Source organism: Chiroxiphia lanceolata, chromosome 16, assembly GCF_009829145.1.
Source record: "Chiroxiphia lanceolata isolate bChiLan1 chromosome 16, bChiLan1.pri, whole genome shotgun sequence".
NCBI classification, from domain to species: Eukaryota; Metazoa; Chordata; class Aves; order Passeriformes; family Pipridae; genus Chiroxiphia; species Chiroxiphia lanceolata.
Window position 1 is genome coordinate 11204292 of NC_045652.1, and position 22193 is coordinate 11226484.

Genomic DNA, 22193 nt, shown 5'->3' on the forward strand with positions numbered 1-22193 from the left:
TCTCTGGTCTCTCACAAATTGTTCAGTTGTTTAATTTAAGGGAAGAATTCCATATGCCTTTCTAAAATGCTGGACTGATGACAACTATGAGATTTAAAAATCTGTTTATCACAGATGCTTACAATCTTTGCTATAATAGTCTATATCAAGTCTCCAGACAAGAAAAGTCTAATATTACAAAAAGCTCACAGAAGAGAGGGGAGGGAGAACATCTGAAACCATTAACTGCTTTTGAAAATACCTTAACACAAGAATATCTTGAATGCAGAGTATAATTAAATATCTAGAAACAAAAAAAATGCAAACAGTACAAACGAGCTCTAATTTGGACCTCATGCAACTGAAAGCAACAGCCTTCCCTCAGCTGTGTAAAAAGATACAAGAAAAATTTTTATCTGAGACCATTTTAACATGTTAAAGAGATGCTGCAACTTCACATACTTTTAAGTTTTAGGAGGTACACTAAATACCAACTGTGCAGGCACAACATCCACATCTAGAAAATGCAAAGTCAGTCAGTCTAAAGATAAAGCTTGATTCATTTATGAAAAGCATTACACGATGGGAGGACATGTGACAGGGAATCTGAATCAACGAGTCAGGTGATCCCAGATTCTGTGCAAGACTGACATAATACGGACAAGATGTAAGAAAAGTCACCTCTCCCTTTGCAAGCTTTAAAAAAAAAAAAAAATTGAACACAAAGTTTCACAAGAAAATGCTTGTAAAATTTCAGACTAAGTATCTGTGTTTCAAACAAAATTCACTGGCTGTACAGTGCAGGTTCTAATCTTTTTTCCAGCCATCAAGTTATGTTAGAGTATAACTGAATTTTTCCTGTGTAAGGATTTTGCTGTATTCTCTCATCTGTTTATTAACATTGCAAAAGGGAAAAGGTTGTCTGGACAATTTTAAATGGTTAGGATTGTCACATAAAAAATGTGCTAAAGAGTGGTTTACCGTAAGTAAAAGCATGTCAAGTTCAACCCTGATTATCATTAATTCCATTTGAACTTGTTTCTGCATAAGTAAAAACAAGTGAGTGCATGAAGAATCAGGTTTGAATTTTAATAGCTATCCATGAAGGTGAACCAATGAATTAATTTGATTTTGATTGAAAACAACAGAGATAAGGGGTTTTGCTTTTCATTTAAGGGACAGCAATGCCTTCTCAGGACTGCAGACAGTGCAGGATTAGCTCCACTTTCAACTCAGTCTCCTACATCCTACTTCATTTATTTTACATATGTCCACTAAATTCCACTACAAAATCTAAAGATGATTGTCTGAGTCTCACAAAAATCACCTGTGTGTTTAGAATTACTTTTGAAATTCTTCAGCCCCTGTGACAAAACCATATTCAAGTTTCCAGCCCATTGTTCCCACAGTCTGCTGCAGGTACATACAGAGTTTCAAAGCTCTAAATTAACAAATTACTGAACTGTTCATCACCAAAAAGTAAAACCCACTTTCTCTAAATAAACATTTAATGCAACAGGGTAAACCTTTCCAAAGCAGCAGCTTTGCTTACAAGTTCCAGCTCACTTGACCTGCAAGCAAAACCACTGAAAAGGTTTATTTAAGACCTTTTCAAATTGCATTGAATGTGTTTTCTGGAAGGACTTTTAAAAAACTATGGGGAAAAACCACATAGTAGAGAAACAGGAAAATTATTAGGATATTGTTAAATTATCCTTAGAAATTGGAGTTAAGGCGATTTTTACAGAAGGAGCTCAGTGTTAGAATTGCCTAATAGTGCTGGAGATAGATTTATTTTCTGCCTCAGCAGGAGAAATATTTCCTTTCCCGGGCATTCTCTCAATAGAAACAGTAATATAATGGCAAATAAGATTTTCTTCCTTTCATTCTCTCTCCATTCAGAACTACAAAAGAGAAATAGCCTGTACCCAGCTCCAGAAACCTTTTAACTCTTGTGCTCCAGAGTGAAGTGCACACAGCAAACTGAGAAAGAAACCAAGGAAAGAGCTCACTGAAACAATGTGATAACAATCCAAACATCCACCTGACAACTGAGTATCAAGGTGGGAAGAAGATACAGACAGTGATGTGTGGGAGAGCTTACTTTATAAACTTGCTTGGTTTTTAAATACATACAGTCAGAATTACTTCTGATATTGCAAGGTAATTCTCTAGAACAGTGAGAAACATGACATCTGTGATAATTAAAGATGCCTGATGAGTGTGACACTGTTGAAGTGCTGTGGGATCAGAAGCACAAACTTGCTGGCAGAGCTGCTGCTAAAGTTCACATCGGGTCACACAGAACCTGCTGCATCCTCAGCCCATAACACAGGGCCCACGAGGATCCATGGAAAACTGCCCCTGTCCCTTGCCAGATTTGTGCTCTTCTGACTCCCACTGATAACAAGTGAGACCTTTCAGGTCTTGACCAGAGATTTTATTACAAGACCTATTGGATCAGGACAGTTGGCTGCTCCTATTCTAAGCCCAAACCAGATCATGACTTAATCTAGACAAGTCTTTGTAAGGAAGATAACCATGTTTTAAACTAAGCATTGCAAACTTCAACCACGAAAACAAACTATTTACAAAAAAAAAAAAAACAACCTCACAAGTTTATTAAAAATGCCTTTAGAAAATCATGGAGTACAGGCTTGAAAGCCATGAAAGGTGGGAATTTCATAATAAAATAGGAAAAACTTGTCTATTCCAAAGGTGACTTGAAAAAAGGACCAGCCAATGAAGTACATGAAAGCTCCAAAGTCCATGACCAATTTCAATGACCTTTGTATTACAGTTCAGTGTCACAGTTCTGTAACCACTGAGTCATTTTACACATGGGTAAATATGAATAACTCCCATTTAGGATGCAGTACATAATGTAAAGGTAGGATGGAATGACAGTTACTAAAAGCATGTATTTTCCCCACATACTTTAGGTTTTCTATTCTCTTTACATAACCTCTCTGCTCCTTTTTAAGTGATGTAGCTCTAAGCCTTCAGTACATTCCCTGAACAGCTCTGACATCTTTCAAAACATAGGATGGTAGGAAGAGCTGTCTGCCCTTATGTATATATGCTGTTTGCAATAGCCTGGTTTACAGATTATTAAGATAATGCTGAGAAATTTAATAAAACACTGGCTGATGATCTTCTGTTTGATGTCCTACAGAACTCCTGTGGGATTCAATTAGAAACAGGTAAATTCACTCAGAGTCTGGTTCCCCTGTCAAATACCTTCATGCTTGTACCCTCGATATTTCAGGCAGCTTCTAAAAGTCAAAAGATTAATTTTCTGTTCTAATTACTTGTTGGATGTAACAGACAAGCACTTTCCGAGTATTTATTAATCTGTGTGGCTTTGATCTAATACCCAAGAGCCATTTTATCTATGCTGTAATTTATTAACATACATAAATATACACTGTTCTTTCATGTGGTTCACAATATTGCATCTAAACACAAAAGGTATTTTGAAGGAGGAAACTTCTAGTTTCTTGTTTATACTGTGGAAGCACCCAACATTCCCCTTTTATCTGCACCAAAATATTGGGAGGTTTTAATTTCTGAATCTATTCCACTGATATAGAAAAATTTGTATTTTATAAAAATCCTTATACCAGACTCACATGTTGTTTAGAAAAGCAGTAGCACTCCATCAAGGACAGGGAGAACAGCTGCTTTTTAGAATAAACATTTTAACTATCCAAATCTGTGCCATTTTTTATTTTTTTGAACAAATTAACATTAATAAAATAGTACCAAGAACAATAAGGTGGAAGTAAAAAACCCACAAGAATCAGGTTTGTATTATTATGTTACACAAAACACACATCCAAGTTTCAGGCCCTTTCATGAATAAATGCCTTTGAATGCCCATTTATCTGCACTTTATTCTGCATCAGAATGTAGCAAACATCCTTTCAAGCTTACAACTTAATTTCTTGTCAAGTGAATGCGTTTTGTGAAATCAAACATGTAAAAGGACTTTTTTTTTAACTGAAGTTACACATATTTTGAGGTTTTGTGCCAAATTTTCTACATTCGACAATTTGGGCCTTCTCCAGCACTTTTAATTGATGATGACTCTGTCTACGAGGAGCTAAAAGTCATTAATACAGAACCAGAATAAAATCATTACTGAAAAGGTGCAGAAAACAGTGTTCTCACTGGACTGGAGCTGGGTGACATGCAGTCAAGCAGAACTTGCCTCTGCTCCTTCAACAACTGCTTGAAGACTCAACAAATTGAGCCCACAAGTGGGAATCCTGTCCTGAACTTCAATTTTGTTAAGATATTTGCAGCTAAGTCATGAAAGCAAGGATTTATACTGGAAATCCAGCAAGAACCATCAAGGAAGGTCTCACCACTAAGTAAAGAATGAGGGCTGAGAGGGAAAGACAAGTACGTGCTCCAAGAACAGAAAGAGGAATTTCTCCCTCTTAATAGCAAAGAAGGGCCTGTTGTGTTTCACCACCAAATTCCCCATTAATTTAATACCCTGGCTTTATTAATAAAAGTAAGGAATTAACTTTGAATAGATTCAGATTAAGGCAAATACCCAGAATTAGGATGAACCTCTCGTTGGCTAATATGTAATGAAGAATGCACAACTCCTTTAAACAAAGTAAGAAATACACCACATATTGTTTATACCAAACACAGTTGGGGACGTGAGCCTTTCGCCTGGGAAAACCATCTTCAAAGTAGCAACTGTTTTCCCAGCTGTGAATACTCTTTCCTGGGAAATCTATTCGTATCATTACAAAAATAATTTTCAAAGGAATGTAAAATTATTCAGCCTAATCTATGCACATCCATATTTCAGACATTATTTTGTGCCTCCTTAGACATGTTTGTTTACAAAAGGCCTACTATTCTCTATAAACACTATGCGGTGTCACAATTAAATTTACCTTTTTTTAAAAATAAATAAATGTCTTGTTAATTTAATAAAATAATTTAAAGCAACTCTATCAATATTCTGATGAAAAACTGCTAGCAGGAAACAAATGTTTCAGTCCCATAACCAGCTGCCCTCAAAGTTTGTTGTTTTGTGGTTGGTTGTTTTTTTTAAATTTTCCTGATTTGAGAAATATTGCATAGATAAGAAAGCAGATAAGCCAAGTAAGATGACACAGAGTAAGTCATAAATGCCACATGGATTTAGAGCTCCATAATTATTTTCAACCATCAGAAGGCCATTGTAGAACAAGGAGCCAACGGGCCAGCAAACTTGTGTCTTTGTGCAAGTAAAACAACCCCAAATAAACCAAGAATAAACATTCAACTGAAAGGCAGCCCAAAGCAAAGAGAAATAGGCCCAACATTTCAATTACAGACTGACCAAAACCAGCAGACTAATGAGACCACACTAATGTCCACCCTGACATTTATCTTGGCCATTCTGAGAAATAGCTCTCACCCTCCCCTTTATAACTGGAAAACTGCTTTCTGCTGATGTATCCCTCCATCAAGGCACAGGGGGAGATGCAGGGATGGGGGAAGATGAAAGATTATGTCATCTTCTCTTCATAACACGGACAAAACTCTATTTGCATGTTAAAGGTATTCTAAACATGGTAAAAAAAAAATAAAAAAAATAAAAAAAAAAACCAGAACAAGACAAGATTCTTATTTTAGGAGGTTATGCTAAATAAAATTAACATTTCGGGATTTATTTTCCTTTTTTTTCCATATTTAAGATTAGTTTTCTACATATTTCTTATAAAATAATTAAGGATTAAGCCACTACAGCAAAATTACACAAGTGCAGGAAGAATGGACAGTGGAATTGAAATGCAAGCAGTTTCCAAAATGTATTTTTAACGTATATAAGACACAGTTAGTACTGGTAGCCTGATAATCAGAAGACAATCCTGTAACATCACACTAAGTCGACTTCATGGCATTTCTTAGGATGGGAAAATATAAACCAAGTTATTTTGATGGTTACAAGATAAGCTTCCCATTAATTAGAAAAATAAATTAAGAGAACACTAAAGGATTACTGAGTTTGTTTGCAAATCATCCACAACTCATACTTGCAACAACAGACTTTGGGATGAATTAGTGGGTTGTCAAACAAATAAATACACTTTCTGATGATAGTTTTACAGCATCTGCTGGATCCGTTTGCATCAATGTCTGGTTTGCAGTCATTAAACATTCAAATTACTACCCTGGTTACCTGATTACAAGCAGCATTAGAGATCATATCAAGGTAACATTCCTAGTTATTCCACCAAGCTCCTGCCAAAATATTTCCCTCCACAGCTTAAACATAATTTTATGGGCTTTTCCACTGCTACAAGCAAACATTGATTTTAAAGAATCATTGTTTTGTGGTTTGTTTTCCAGCCTAATAGTTCTATATTGCTCTTTATGACAACCTCCAAAAAGTTGAACAGAAAAAGCCCTTCCCTACAGATTTAGCCATTTTCCATTTAGTAAACAGATCTTACTGTTTGGGCACCTGCACACTCTGATGAAAGAAACACCATTTGTTTATTTGCCATTGTTTGTACTATCTGTATGGAATCTCAAAAATTAAATTCCTTTCCCACTGACCCTGCCTTTATCCGAGAAAAATGATTTCTCCTCCTCCAACCGTTTGCAATGCTGAATATAACAAGGAAACACAAGGAAACACCCACTGGCTGTATGAGCATTACCTAAAGTACCCTTCAACCATGAACAAGGGGATTTGATTTATAAAGATAGATTGTCTCTTAGTCACTGTAGTTTTCCTGGAAGTTACAGTGTTTACTGGACTAAATTGGGAAGGAACAGGAAATTTATACTGTTTGCTATGGATTATGAATTATGAGTCTTGCCTAATAGATGTTCTACTCAGAAAGAATTCCTTACTGTTTTGTAGAAAGCAACCAGCTCTGAAAACAGCAGAAACAAGATCTACCCCTAAATTACAAGATCCTTTGATACATTAAGGTCATTCTGGGCAGAACTCAAAATGCCCTCCTAGAAAAAGCAGCCACATGTTGTTCCCTACCTACAGGGCTGCAACTGCTGCTTCACAACACTGAGGCAGCTCAAAGTCTGAAGGGTGAAGAAATCCATAACCAGAAGCAAGACAAGGGTAATTGCAAAGAAACACTTCTAACGCTTCTCTTATTTCAGGCTGACACATTAACAATACTGTAAATATTTTTTTTTTCAGAGAACTGAAACAAAATTAACTTGTCTCTGACAAGATCCATCAGGAAGTCGTTATTTAAGAAGCCAGTATTTAACTTCAAACCACCAGCCTGGAAGACACATTTTAAATCTCTTTTCTTTATGCCTATGTTATGTGACAATTCACAAGAATGAACTCAACTGTTACACTGTCTAACATATAAATATATTACTAAACTACAAAAATCATTAAAAACCACATAAAACCAATGTCCAGGCACTTAACAAAAGAAACAACAACATTTAAAATGTGTAGTTATGGCCAAGTTAAATAGAACAGTGACATTAGGAAAATCATTTAGAAAAACCACAAGGCTGAATTAAGTTTTAAAACTTGTAATGCTCAACTTCACCAGAGATGTGTCATTTAGAGCTGCCTGGTTCTGAGATCACTCATGAAAACATTTATATTGGTCTTGAATTGCTTATTGCTGTTTAACGTAAACAGAAGAAACTGAGTAGATGAAAGTCAATAAAACATCAAGATTACTCTGAAAGGTCAAGTTGCCCCAAGGAAAAATGCCTTAGTCTGAAGCTGGGAAGAATTGTTGAAACAAATTTCACGAAGGAATGATCAGTGTACAACTAAATCCAGACACTTTAAACACAGCTCAACTTGCCTGCAGGTCTATACCAAAATCCATTAGAGATTTGTATTTTCCACTTTGGAGACTAAATTTGTTGTACCACAATTGAAAAAAAAAAAGTAAATCACAGGAAAGTAAAGTGACTTAATGAATCAGTGTCCCACCAAAACCTTTGACTTCTTTCTACCAAACATGAGACTCCTTAGGAAAAACTGGAGTCTACCCATCCTTACTTTAAAAATGCTCAAAAGAGTTTTCTTTAATTCAGTTACTGCACTAAAGTCACTCACAGCTCATCAGAATCCAGTTGTCACGATTCAGGAATTCCTGCAGATGTAGCAAAATTCCAACTTGTTTTAAAGTAACAGAAATAAAACTAAAGAAAGTAAGGCTGCAGAATAAACACTCTCAGCAGTTGCCTTAATTATTTCTGTTCCAAATTTCCTATGTGTGGAACCTTCCACACTAACTGAGCACATCACTGCAGCCCCAGAGCTCCTCTTGATCCTCCTGTACACACAAAGCAATTTTACCTTTTTTTTTACTACGTTTTCCATGCTGACAAGGTTTGATGACCAAAAGCACTTTAAAGCATAACTGCCAGTGTGTCTGAACCAAGATTTCACACAAAGCTGGGAGCATATACACTGAGTAACAATCAAACTGGAAAGTAGCTTTCTTTAACCAATGAAATAAATTTGTGTAAGATCTGCCTCACGTTTTTTATTCTCAACAGTCACTTCAAATAAAAAAAAAACCAAATGTGGTCTATTAACTTAGGCTTTTCTGCTATCAACAGTTATAGTTTATAAAGCTGATGCCAAGAAATGGCTTGTCATAGACCTTATATGGCATTCCCTTAAACTCATACTATATACATGTTCAAGTCACTCACTGGCATCAGCTTTTATGATTCTAAGAACTGTTGTGCCTAGTGGTGTTCCCTGACATTAAGGATTCTTCTTTCCATTTAATATTTGCTCTTTCTCTCACAGTCCTACAGTCTGCACAGCCCACAAGAGCTAATTTGTGTGCTCCAAGGACTTATCACTTGACATCAGATGGTCCAAAAAGGCCTCATTTGGCAGAGGCTTGAAGCCCATTTGGGATGTTTTGCAGTTTTACATGAAATTATACAGGCAATAAAATTTTCATTTTGATATTTCAATTTCACATGGTCTTATCCTGAAAAAATATTTTCAGTCAAACTAAATTATAGTACTGTGAATCTAAGGTCTATAATACTCTCCAGAGGAAAAGAGAAATTTTCCCTCTTATTAAGTTCTAAATACAAAAATTTTCTATTTTTGTTTTGATAAAGATGAAACCTTTCCCTATTTGAGAAATTACTGCTGACTGCAAAACTGCAAGAATTTATAGACCTCTGAATAACTACTGCCAGTAGGTTGGCTTTTCTTATATTAAGCTTCACAAACCCTAAATGCAATACCTAGAGACACTTATGAATTCAAAAGTTCTCCAAAAACATTCTTGCCAACAAGCTTAAATAAAGTCTAATAACAAAATAGGTACTAACTTTCAGTTACACGATCTCCATTGAGCTGCACATCTCATGATAAATGAAGTAACAAGCTGTCACATCTATTTTGTGTTAGGCCAGGAAACATAAGAGTTTTTAAGAATAGGGCTTCTTGAGGTGACCCTCGGGAATTCCTCAGGAAAAATCCTTTGCCTTTCCCTCTCCACTCCTTGACAGTGCCAAACTGCCTCATATTTCTTTGATCCTCACTCTACAGTAACCACTCAGAACAGCAGAACTGAATGGTCCTGTTTATGCACCGCTGCCATCACAAAAAACCACCAAGCATTACACAGCTCTGCTTAAATAATGTCTTGATATTGCTAATTGCAGTCTCATAAAATTAATTCATAAAGTGTTCAGGAATACAAAGAGACTGCTGACACCTTCTGGCCACTTGACATTCCATCCAAAAAAAAAAAAAAAAAAAAAAAATCAAGAGGACTTCCAAGAAAACATCTTTCATGTTTTCCCAGCCACTCAGGATCACATGAAACAGAAGCTGCGTCGATATTGCCATATGACAGTTGCTCGGTGCCACTTGGTTCCCCTTTCACCCACATTCTCTCACCCATTCTCTGTCTTTCACAGAAGCATCCAAAACAAACAGAGATCCCATCTGGCTTAGTTTACCTTTTCCTTTTAACTTTCACTCTAGGCATACTGCATCCGAGGAATTATTGCAACTGAATCAAACAGCACACTCAGGTTCAGTACTGAATACACAAAAAAATATATCCATATTTTACTGAATTAAACAGTCAAACCTGCAGATTTTGCTGCTGCTTCTTCTTCTTCTTCTTCACTGGTTCAGTTTCTGGTTCCAGCTCTTCCTTTGGGGCCACATGTTGCTTCAGCTTTTTTCTTTTTTCTGCCTTCTTTTCTTTTTTTTCTGCATTCATTTTCGGCATTCTGAAATAGAATTGTTCTGTAACAGAAACCACCACACTGCAGTTAGAACCTTTGTTAATATTAAATGCCAGTCTCATATACAGACAGTTATACTATAATTACGCTGGTATGAGAATTATTTGTGACTACTTAACTATGAAATGTATGTCTGGACTGAATTTTGATTCATTTTAGAGATCTTTTCATACTTCCTTTAGGATTTTTTTCATGTTTCCTTTACGTTACAGTTAAGCTACTGTAAAACTCAAATGTCAATCTCCTGTAGGAAACTCAGCACTTATTCTCCCCTGAGGCCCTGTTGTGGAAAATGCCTCACTGACCCTCCTGGTAGGAACCCCCCATAACTGATGCTGTGCTTTCTGCAAGTCATAATGCACCATATTAAATAGTTTGAATAACTGTCTACCTCAGATAACACAAATCAAGCCTCTCTCATCTCAAAATACATTAATGTGACTGTCAGTCATCTCAATAAAATACATATGCGTGCATACACACATACAAGCAAAAATAAGCCTATGTGATCACTAAACAGTTTTCTGCAGTTAAACTGCAAGCTTTTCTATTTTCATACAGATTAATGTGGTAAAAAAATGCTTATGAATTGCCTCATTAGTTTTATCTTTAATTTTACACTGGCATAAGGGCGAAGGCAAACAGGAGCTGCAGAGAACTGAGTTCTGAAACCAGGTCTAGTTGTAAGTCCACATTATTTCTCTGCGAGAAAATCTGATTTAAGTGGCTTTCCACAGCTACCCCAACACTGTCACTTTCTGTTTAACAGCACAAAGGCAACTGTTGGCTCAGTCACAAATATTTACCTTGAAACACGCTGACAGATAAAACAACCCACAAATACGCTTTGGCAGGTTCCCAATACAGCAGAACCCACCAAACGATGGGTTTGGCACCTCAGTTAGAGATACCAGGACCCATGGCCATGCCCTGGGCAGGAGGGCACCACACAGCCAGCACCCACCCGCTGGCTTCCCAACACACGACCCCAGCTTCACTTCCCAACACAGATCCCAGGATCGCTTCCCAGCCGGGATTCCTGGGTCTGCTTCCCAACATAGACCCCCCCCCCCACACACGGTTCACTTCTCAACCAGAACTGCTGTGTCTCCTTCCCAACACACGAGCCCTGGGATGCTTCCCAACATAAACCCCCAGGATCGCTTCCCAACACAGACACTCTGGGTTCACTTCCCAGCACAGGACCAGCAGGACCGATTCCCAACACACAACCCCTGAGACTGCTTCCCAACAGACCCTCGGGTCCGCTTCCCAACACAGGACCCTGGGTCCGCTTCCCAACACAGGACCCTGGGTCCGCTTCCCAACACAGGACCCTGGGTCCGCTTCCCAACACAGGACCCTGGGTCCGCTTCCCAACACAGGACCCTGGGTCCGCTTCCCAACACAGGACCCTGGGTCCGCTTCCCAACACAGGACCCTGGGTCCGCTTCCCAACACAGGACCCTGGGTCCGCTTCCCAACACAGGACCCTGGGTCCGCTTCCCAACACAGGACCCTGGGTCCGCTTCCCAACACAGGACCCTGGGTCCGCTTCCCAACACAGGACCCTGGGTCCGCTTCCCAACACAGGACCCTGGGTCCGCTTCCCAACACAGGACCCTGGGTCCGCTTTCCAACACAGACCCCCCCAGGTTCGCTTCCCATCAGACAAGCCCTGGGATACTTCCCAACACACAAGCCCTGGGATGCTTCCCAACACACACTCCCAGGTTCACTTCTCCCAGCACACACCCCGGGGTTCACGTCCCAACAAGAACCCCCTTTCTCTGCTTCCCAACACAGACCCCTGGGATCGCTTCCCAACACGCCCCGACCAAATTCACTTCCCAGCACAGCACCCCTGGTTCGCAGCAGCCCCCCAGCCACCGCCGTGCACGTGGCCGGGCCACCCCAGCCCTCCCGCAGCCCCGGCCGCGCAGGGGCACCCCGGTGCTGCCCCTCCTCCCTCCCCGAACCCGCCGGTCTCGTGGGGGGGTTCCCGGTCCGCCCCCGCCCGTCCCCGCGCACCTCCCGGTCCTTCACATTCAACGAGCCCCACGCTTGGCGCCGCGGCCCGCCCCCTGCCTCCCATTGGCTACACGGGGAGAACGGAGGGCTCTGGTTGGTTCCCGGCACGCCAATCTCCCCACCGGCCAATAGGAAGCGCCGCTCCGGAGTTAAAGCGCCCACCGGGAACACACGTGCAGGGTAGCGATCCACCGGCTTCGGCGGCGGAGTGTGACGTCATCTGCGTGCGCCGGGATCCGCTCAAGGCACCGCCTCTTGGCCTGGGTCATTCCTGGGATAGGGATCATCCCATGGGCTGACAGGGATCACCTGTGCTGTGACAGGGATCATCCCATGGGCTCACAGGGATCACCTGTGCCGTGACAGGGATCACCTGTGCCGTGACAGGGTTCATCCCATGGACTGACAGGGATCACCTGTCCCCTGACGAGGATCATCCCATGGGCTGACAGGGATTACCTATGCCTTGACAGGGACCCCCTTGGCTTGACAGACATCCACTTGCATCCTGCCAGGGATCCCTCGGGGCCTACCAGGGATCTCCAGAGCCTGACAGCTCCCACCCCTCACTGTCCGTGCAGGACACCCGTGGAAGCCAGCCCGGTGCTGTTGGCACAGCAGCTCCCGTGGGGGCCAGGGCAGTGCTGACACGGGGAGATGTGGCTCTCTGGAGAATGGCCATGATCCCCTTCAGCCCACAGATCCTAAAGGCTCCATGTCTGAGACAGCATCACCCGTGTCCTGACCGGGTCTGAGGGAATGCATGGAAGAAGCGAACGGTGCAGTTTGAAGGGATGACAAAACAGCTCTGAGAACAAGGTTTCCAGGAAGCAAATTGGCTTCCATGTTTTCATTTTCTATAAATACCACGTGCACAAACACCTCCATCTCCCCTTGGTAATTTAAGGACCAGAATACAGCGTACAAACACACTGGTAGGTGAAGCAATTTTTTCATGACAACCTGAAACATAATTTTTGTTTCCCTTTGCTTGGATCCCAGTGCCAGATGAAATGCTGGATGTGGTAGCAGGTGCTGGTGACAACAGCTCCCTGTTGGGCAGAGACATCCTTTCACACCTCTGCATCTTCTGTCCAAAACTTCCACCATTCTGCCCCTTCCACCTTCTCCCCAGACTGTGAGGGGCCATCCCCTCCCCCACCCATCACTGCTGGGCTGGGCAGAGCCTCTTGGCTCTGGTCCATGTCCTCCACCCTGCTGCTCCCCCTAGAAACCCCCTTCCATACCACCAGTGGGGTGCATGGCACCACTGGGGAATGGGTGGCCAGTTATAAATTATACAGAAAAAGTATAAAATGTATGCAAATGTATAGAGAATGTATATAAAACAAAATGTATATAAAACAAAATGTATATAAAATGTAGCAACGTGCTAGGGCTGAGTTATGGCGTTAGAGCACATGGAATAATCAGTAGGTGGTGGCACCTAAAATTAAAGTTGTAATTTAAGCTTTTGCTCCAATGTGAAAAGGGAAAGCATGTCATCTATGTTTAGACTCCCTGAAATAAAGATCATTTTATTGCATATCCTATTGTGACATCCTGTGGTTAAACATAGTATTACAGATACTGTCAAATCACAATTTTGGCTGCATGATCGCATAAAACTAGATTAAATGGAATGAACAGTGGTAACTCATACCTACATTACATACTCAGTTTGGCCAATTAGCAATGATCTCCAAAAATTTCTCCCAGCAGGAAAAATCACATTGGGCCCAACATTAATATGGGATAGGACTGATATTTGTTCTGTGTTGGCCAGAAATTACATCTTCCCTTATGAAAGGCCTACAACTCAAGGTGTTGATTGCTTATATGCCATCCCTGTGAAGGGCCATAAATCTACATTTCCTCCTTAGGCAGCCTTTGTACTCCAAGAATTAAACCTGATCAAAGAGAAATAAGAGGCACAAGAGTCTTTGCACAGCTGCAGTGCCCCTCAAGGTTGCACAAAGCACAGGCATTAACTGCACTTACACTCACATCTCTCATGGTATCATCAAAGATTATTTTTCCCAGGTCAAGGGACTCAGCACCCTCTGCTCTGCCAACTGCTCACCCTCCCACCCCAGCAGAGGAGCCTTGGACACTCACAGCTGCAGGGGACTGAAGGGACTGCAATTACCCTCCAGTTAGTCCTAAGCCAACACTCCAGCCCAGCAGCCCCAGTGTGCAGAGGAATGGCTCCAGCCACACATGAAATTGAGGTCTTGACCCCCTGACATCAGTAAGCCTTGGCATTTTTCTCACAATTAGTTGGATGAGAGGTCTACTTAGATCCCAGCTGGGGAATTAGCATTGTTCATTAACAGCACATTTCCATTTCATCAGACTACAATATTTCAGGCCTCAAGCAAAGCAGCTGGATGGTCATGCAGTTTTAAAGAGCCAGGACAGCTGATCAGGGTAATAGATGGAGCATTATCTGTTACGGCTTCATTTGTTTAAGCTTTTCAGGAAGACTGCAAGAGTAACCTCCCCAGACAGTGCTGCATTTTGGCCTCATTCTCATTACATGAGACACAGTTAATGTTACTTTCTCTGGCTTCCTTCCCCCCTCCCCCAGCTACAAAATACACCCCTGCAAATGTAGATTTCTGTCTAAGGGGCAATAAATGCTGAAGAATTATACTGCACATGCCTCTGTGAGCACCAGCTTTCACTGAGTGAATTGTTCAGGCAGGGCCTAGAAAAACTAGGCATGGATTATAAATCAAGTTCTTCTAATGACATTCAGAAACCAAGAGGCAGCTTATATAAAACTTGCTTCATGTTGATGTTGTTTGTCACACAGAACACTGCACTGTGTGCTAGATCACTTCCAAAGGGATTGAGACATATGAGAGCAGCTTGTATTTCAGATTTTCATTTTGGGGAACTCATAGTTCAGACTTTGCATGACCTAAGCAAAGCTGGCTGTGTTTCATACTAATTGTAATCTTCTTTCTACCACCATCCCCCAGTTTCCTCCATCAAATATTTTTCATAGTATTAAAGTTCTTATTCCAAATATAGGAACAAATAACGTTGGCTTGGAAAGTTTATTGAATACACAAAACATTCTGATACAAAAATAAGTTAATGGCATAGAAATTTAAAGAGATAGAGAAAATATTAAGTTTAGACAGAGGTTTGATCCAGATATGAAGAGCCTCTACTACCTGCACCTGAAAGACATAAGAATGCACTGTAAGGGTTACACAACTAGAACTTTCATTCACAAGGAGATATAACATGCCAGGGAAGAGCCTGGGCCATTGTTTTCATTTGTGTGTTTGCTGTGCTTTCCTCAGCACTCTGATGACAAACCATTTTTCCAGAACTTGGCCAAGCCTCACTCTGAGCAGGTGGGAGACCAACCTGCAGTTACAACAATTTGATGTCCTGATGCTTGTGTCTATTTAGCTACTTTAATCACTCAGTATAGAGAAGCAGAGATTTACTTGTGCTGCCAGAACCCCTCTACTGCGTTCCCAACTCTAGAGCAGCTGAAGGTATGACAGTGGCACTGCTACACCATGTTGACACCAGCCTATTTTTAAGCAATATTTGTCTTTTTCCCCTTTGACAGCTCATACCTGTTGTGCTGAAGATTCCCATTAGATGGCACTCCAATTGCTCCCGGGGATTTGAGGGCAGTGTGAGAGGCTCTCATCAGAGCTGCATATCTACAAACAAACACAACCAGGCTCAGCACCTATGCACTCTGTCTGTAGCTTCACTCTTTCATTCAATTTAATCACCTGCATCTGTCACACAAGTCTCACAGTCCTATTGCACAGAACAATGAAGGTACGTCTGCCTGCAAGAGATTTTTATTACAATTAAGTTTAAACTTGCCTTCATAGTGTATTGATTATTTTTGGTTACTTCGAGGTGCTGGGCATAGCTTTAGGATTCTAGTATTTTGATCCAAAGGGAACTTGAGTTGGCCAGTGCCTGTTCTTAATTAGGAGAGACTGATACCAGTAAGCTTGGAAGAATTTAGGAAAGCATTTTACAAGCTTTTCTCCTTGCTCACAGACTTTCAGAAATTAAGCTGGAAATACCAAGAGGAAATTGTGGCTATTTTATTGTCATGAGGGGTAGTTTGGACAATTCCCTATTTGTCCAAGCTCCCCACCAACCTGATAACAGCTCTGAAATCTCAGCTTGAGCTGAAGTACCCTAAGTACAGCTTACCCTGCCTTGGAGATGGGGTGGCTGCTCCCTTTGCAGTCATGATCCAGGGGATGCCGATGTTTTATGCAGAAGTTGAGGCCACACTGTTCACAAAGCACCTTCATCATCTCTTTCCTTTTGCAGCCTGGCTTTAAGCACTTGTTTGTGAAGATCTAAATAAGAGAGGAAAGGAAGTTGGCAACGTTTGCTTTCTGTGAGCAGCTTCCCAAGCAATGACCAAGCTGAAGGACAAATGTTTAAGAACCCTTAGAATTAGGATGAAACAGAGTGAGTTTCTACACATTCTGCTGTCAGAAGTCCTAACTTCACAAGCATTAGGAAGGCAGTCTAGAGTAAAACAGCAGTTTCCTTACCCTCTTTTGCTGTGCTGGATTGTATTTGCAGTCCTTATCCATGTGGGCTCCAACCACAACATCTGGTATTTCCCCCTTCTGCACTGGGATAGGTGCATTACAGAGTGGACACACTGGGACCTGCACATTCTAAGAACACACAACACAGTTTAGAATCACAGAATCATTTCAGTTGGAAAAGACCTTTAAGATAATCAGGTCCAAACATTAGAAGTCCAGCTCAATTTTTCTCTCCTTTCCCTTCCCTTACCCATGGGTGACAGAAGTGTATTCACAGGTGTTTCATGTTCTCATTCACTAATGCTTTTAAAGATACACTTCCCAACAGTAACTGCAAATCACTACCCAAAAAATAGACAGACACGCTTTGCAAATCAATTTATAGCAACATATTTGGTAAATCGACTTTAAATATCCTTCTGGGTTTTCTAGAATTACAGCCTTCAAACACATCAAAGCCCGATTATAGGCTAGAAATCAAGTCTGGCCTCACTCTATTCTATTCTGTAGTTTCATGTTTGCTGTCCTTCAACTTAAAGAACTTGGACTGCAGAAGGTTTTAGGCCATAATACATTACTTAAAATATAAAGCAGTCCTCTCTGGGAAGCTGCAGTGTAAGAAAATAGGATCTAGCAGTACTTAACCTCTGAAATGTCATGTTTCTATATATCTGAAATTCAGATGTGTCATTAACTTGCATCTTGTGGCTCTCCCATCCCTTTTTATTGAAACCACATGTCAAGTTTCAGACCAGTCTTAATAAATGACTTAGCAATTCTGCAGGGTAGATTCCTGATTCACAGATAGGAACTTACCTTCTTGTAGGCAGAGCTGCACTTGTGGTCATCATAACGGATGTGATCTTTACAGAAGACTTCCCCACATGCATCACATTTCAGAGGAAGGAAATCTGCAAGAAGAACAAAAAAAGAAAATGGATTCTCATGGAACAGAGCTAACAGCTCTAAGGGTACTCACAAAGGACTACAAATAAATTCTAAAGCAACTAATTTTTGTCTAGTCACACTTCAATTATGTCAAGAGAGAGCATGCCATTCTTTATAAATATTACAACTAAAAAAAGCAAGACTGGTAAGTTTTCCTTGGTTTTATCCACAGCATTAGGCGAGCACAAGCCACAAATACCTCAGGAGCTCTCTGAACACAGAAACTTTAATGAGGCCCTAGTCGAGAGCTTGGAATTGAAGTACAAATCCAAAGCCCACACTCGGAAGTCTTTTTATTCCTTAAAAACCATCCCTTAACAGTTTAACACGTACAAGAACAAAACACACCGGGCTCTGCTATCACTCTTTCCCCAGACCTACTGCAGGGGGTCTCCAGCAGCAGCACTGACATCTGCCACTACCCACAGCCTCGGGGTATAGGGACAGCCCCCCCGGGACACAGGTTATCCCACCCTGACGAGCCCTCCCGGAGGATCCAGTCCCGGGGGTCGGTCCCCGTTCGAGGCAGCCGCACTTACCCAGCTGTTTGCAGGTGCGCTCCGAGCAGTGCTCGCCCAGCCAGGGGAGCTCCATAGCGCGGCGGGACCCTCGCCCGAGGACACGGACCGAGCGGGAGCAGGAACACAATCCCAATCCCGGCCTCGCCGCCCGCGCCTTTATCCCTCGTCCCGCTGACTCAGCGCCCCCCGTGCTTAGTCACGCTCCCGCCGCCCGCCCGCCCGCCGGCGGTGACGTCACTCTCGCCCGCGCCAATGGCGCGCCCCGACCGTGCGCGTGCCTGGCGGGCGGCCAATGGGCGGCCGGGGAGGCGTGCTGAGTCATGGCAGGGGGCGGGGCCAGGGGGACGGGGCGGGGCCAGGGGATGGGGAAGGGGATGGATATGGGGAATGAGGATGGATATGGGGAATGAGGATGGATATGGGGAATGAGGATGGGAATGGGAGTGAGGATCGGGAATGGGGGTGAGGATAGGAGTGGGATGGGGATGTGAACGAGGATGGAGATGGGGATGTGAACAAGGATGGAGATGGGGATGTGAACGAGGATGGAGATGGGGATGTGAACGAGGATGGAGATGGGGATGTGAACGAGGATGGAGATGGGGATGAGGAGGGGGATGAGGAACAGGATGGAGATGGGTGTGAGGATGAAGATGGGGATGGGTGCTGGGATAGGAAAGGAGTTGAGGCAACAGGGCCTGGGGAAGGGCGTGGAGATGAGTTCAGGAGGGGTGGGTGGTGAGATGGTGTGGTGATGAAGACAAGGGCTCTCCAGCTTCCCCAGGGAGTCGCGTCCACATGACGCAAGCATTCCCATTCCTGCAAATTCCCTGTTGTACAGGCACTCAAAGGGATGAGAGTGCAGGGCTGTCCTGCCTGGGGGACACGTCTCAAATAAGGGAGAATGGCACAGCAAATGTTGGACTGGTGTGCTCCAGAGCACACTGGAGTACATCAGCCCTTTGCCTTTTCCATTTTTATTTCATTTTTTCATCAAGACTTCAGCTGCTGCTCCATCCCTCTGGATTGGGATGCTTAACTTCCAAACTTCAAAATAAATCCAGAGAGCTTGATGAGAGCATGAGTTCAGTCACAACAAGCTGATGCTCAGGGCCCCATTGCAGGACTTCAGTGTGTGCTGACTGGTCAGGGTGGACAAGCATGAGCTGCAGTTGTGAGTTTGCACAAGTCAACTGAATAAAAGCTTTCCCAGTTGGTCTCTGTCTTTAAATGCTTATCTCACTTTGACAAGGCACCTTGGGATCAAGGTGTGTTTCAGAAATGTTGATCTTTGAAGGCGTGTAACAAACTGGCTTTGCACAGGGGAGGTGAGGACTGTTGGTTTGATGACATTTGTTACAGGATTGAGAAATGTTTTTCTGCCCCTGCTCTCCCTAGAAAACACCTGACTCTGCTGTAGTACATGACTCAGATGCTGAGTGGAGCCATGAGGTCAAAGGGGAGCTTTAGGAAGGCGTGTGCTGACTGATTGTGAAGGTCAGTTTGTGCTGTTGAACTCTGGGAATGGCATGTGCCACTCCTCCATCTTCCACGTCACCCAGCCACGTGATATTCCTGTGACTCCTGCTGTGTGTGCCAGCTTACAGCACACCCACTTGGTGCTCTTCCCAAGAACACAGTTTATAAATTATGCCATGTCATCAGCCAGACACTCTTCCCAGGCCTTCCCACTTAATTTAATTTTTCCTCCTGAACCCCTAAAATTACCAAATCTCCTCATTTAAAGCCCTTATTCCACAGAACAACAGTGCTGACAGTGTATTGTGTTCTGCCACAGGTCTTCGGTTTCCAAGGGCAGACTCTGATTTCACCTCCTCCACTGTGGCATTTGCTGCATGGGGCCTTCTGGGACAGCCATGCCACATCCATGCTGGGAGCACCCACAGCCTGCCCTGGCACACCCTGGGGTTCTGGCATAGCCCCACAGGGAGATACCAGCTCCGGTCTGCAGCAGTGGGAAAGGCAGTGCTGTGCCAAGCAGAATCCTGCCCTCTGCCCAACATGGCCACAGACACATAGACTGTGGAGACTGATGTGAGAATAGACCTTCTGGGACATTCAATTCAACTTCTTGTTAAACATATAACTATTCATGTAATTCCTTTCATAAATCCCTTGGTTATTCCCATCAGAATGTCCCATAGCCCCTCTGCTTTCATGAAAAAAGACAGCTTCAGGATTCCAGTGTAAAAGTTTTCCTGGTCATCTGTCTTCCAAGCAGTGCTGTCCTTTGGTTTATGTAGTTTCTTCTCACTGTGTCCATGTAACCAGCAGGTGAAGGAGCCAAACTGACCTTGCTGTGAATGTGTAAGAGCCACCACTGTCCAGCTGTGTCCTGGAGGCGCATTCTGCAGCAGTGGGAGAAGTTTCCATTAGACATCACCCTGTTCATCTGATGATTATTCCATCCTTGGGCTGTGGCTTCCCTTCTCCTGTGGCAGAACCTGCCTCTCGAGTCAAGTTTGATGCAAACCTTGGTGGTCTCAAGCCCAGGGAGAGCTTTAGTTCTCCTTTAGTGCTCTTTCTGGCACATAGACATGCCTGGCACTTGACAAGACAGACATGCAGCATCTCCCACCACAGTTCTTTGGCCAGTAGCATGTGATTAAAAAGATTTCCCTTGCCTGAGCTGAACCAGCTAGCTGGTGTGTGCCAGGGTGGAGGGGCACAGCCAGAGCATGGCACTCTCCCCCCGCTTTGCTTGTTCTTTTGACTTGGTTGGTTCTGGCAGCTTCAGACAAGGGCATATTAAAAAGGAGGAAACAGTAAAAAATATCCAAATACAAACAGTAACAGAAAGTCCAGTTACCCAAGGTACTTCAAGAGCTCTGCTCCATTATACATCTATACATCAGCTCCGTTACACAGCACTCAAAAACTTGGGAATTGCAAAGAAAATCACATGTCCTGCTGAGCTTGTAGGCTGATTCTTTTAATACAAAGCGCCTACCCAGTGCCTGACAGGAGTGGGACCCCAGTGGAGGCTTGCCAAAAAGCGGCAGGGTGAGCTGAGCAGAGAGGAAGAGGTTGGTGTCTTTGCTGACTGGCTGATGCTGCCGTGCAGACTGGAGAGCCACTGCCAAAGGGATCATGTTTTATGGTGGGGAAGGGAGGAGTCTGCATATGGATAACAACAGAAATGGCTCTGCGCAGACCAGATGCTCTTAAGGAAGTCTGTAAATCCCAAGTCTGGAAACCCACATAGTACAGGCAGCCGTCTTAATAGAAATGAGGATTAGAAATTAGCCGAGGTCTTTAGTGATATTTTTAGAAGGTTGCTCCTGACAGGTTAGGCTGCTGAGAACCAGAGGAAAGTGCCGAACCCTGTATTACTTGGGAAAGGATCACACAGTGCAGTGTGTGATTAGAGGCTGGCTAGCTTAGCAACAAGGGGGATAGGTGGGTTAGGGCTGATTCGGGAGGAATTAGCAAGGGAAATTGCTTGAGAAGCAGAATTTGATTAGGGGCAGCCAACGTGGATTTATGAAAGGAAGGCTATGTGTAACTAACTTGCTGGAGTCTGGGGGAGGTACCGTTCCCGGCAGCCTGCAGTGTGTTAGTTTTATGTAACCTGATCTGCACAGGGAAGGCCTGGCCCCTTGGGCACCAGGGTGGTGACACTGGGTGGGATGGATGGGGATACCTCCCTCCCTTGCCTCTGCGTGGACTCTCTGCCTCCTCATTCCCCAAACATCCTTTCTACCTCCTTTCTAGTTTTCTACGGGAGGAAGGCTATTGCTTTTTCCCTTGTCCCATGCTTCTGCTCTTTGTCCTTCCCAACCTCTCCCTCCAGTCCATGAGATTGCCTCTTGGTGGGCTATTAAACATCACTGTCCACCCCACCATGCCAGCATGGTGGACCCACACCGCATCCCAAAGG

At 42.9% G+C, this 22193-nt stretch overlaps 1 protein-coding gene and 1 long non-coding RNA gene across 5 annotated transcripts; both read right to left on the reverse strand.

Moving 5' to 3' along the window:
- Nucleotides 1–2361: 2361 nt before the first annotated feature.
- LOC116795117 lies at nt 2362–12461 on the reverse strand. The gene is made up of 4 exons (XR_004359968.1): nt 12265–12461; nt 10009–10234; nt 4718–4723; nt 2362–2373 (listed from the first exon to the last, which is right to left on the reverse strand). It is a non-coding gene; the product is annotated as an uncharacterized LOC116795117 (long non-coding RNA).
- A 2849-nt stretch (nt 12462–15310) lies between these two features.
- Nucleotides 15311–18519, reverse strand: ZFAND2A (zinc finger AN1-type containing 2A). Of its 4 annotated transcripts, none has more exons than XM_032704014.1 (6): nt 18311–18519; nt 17640–17734; nt 16824–16952; nt 16471–16622; nt 15867–15956; nt 15311–15455 (listed from the first exon to the last, which is right to left on the reverse strand). In XM_032704014.1, the coding sequence occupies exons 1-6, from the start codon at nt 18363–18365 to the stop codon at nt 15446–15448; spliced, it is 531 nt and encodes a 176-aa protein (XP_032559905.1). In that variant the 5' UTR covers nt 18366–18519; the 3' UTR covers nt 15311–15445. The 4 variants fall into 4 exon arrangements, with proteins under 4 accessions (XP_032559905.1, XP_032559904.1, XP_032559906.1 ...); XM_032704013.1 differs by lacking the exon at nt 18311–18519 and adding an exon at nt 18120–18249; XM_032704015.1 differs by lacking the exons at nt 15311–15455; nt 15867–15956; nt 18311–18519 and adding exons at nt 15963–16090; nt 18120–18266.
- Between the last annotated feature and the right edge of the window lie 3674 nt (nt 18520–22193).

Excerpts from the sequence above, each read along its gene's own strand:
- ZFAND2A (XM_032704013.1), bottom strand. The coding sequence starts at position 18,183 with ATGTCAGTGCTGCTGCTGGAGACCCCCTGCAGTAGGTCTGGGGAAAGA. Across the intron at positions 16,623-16,823 it reads ATCCAGCACAGCAAAAGAGG|ATCTTCACAAACAAGTGCTT; the intron begins GTAAGGAAACTG and ends TCTCTTATTTAG. Across the intron at positions 15,957-16,470 it reads CACCCCATCTCCAAGGCAGG|ATATGCAGCTCTGATGAGAG; the intron begins GTAAGCTGTACT and ends GTTTGTTTGTAG.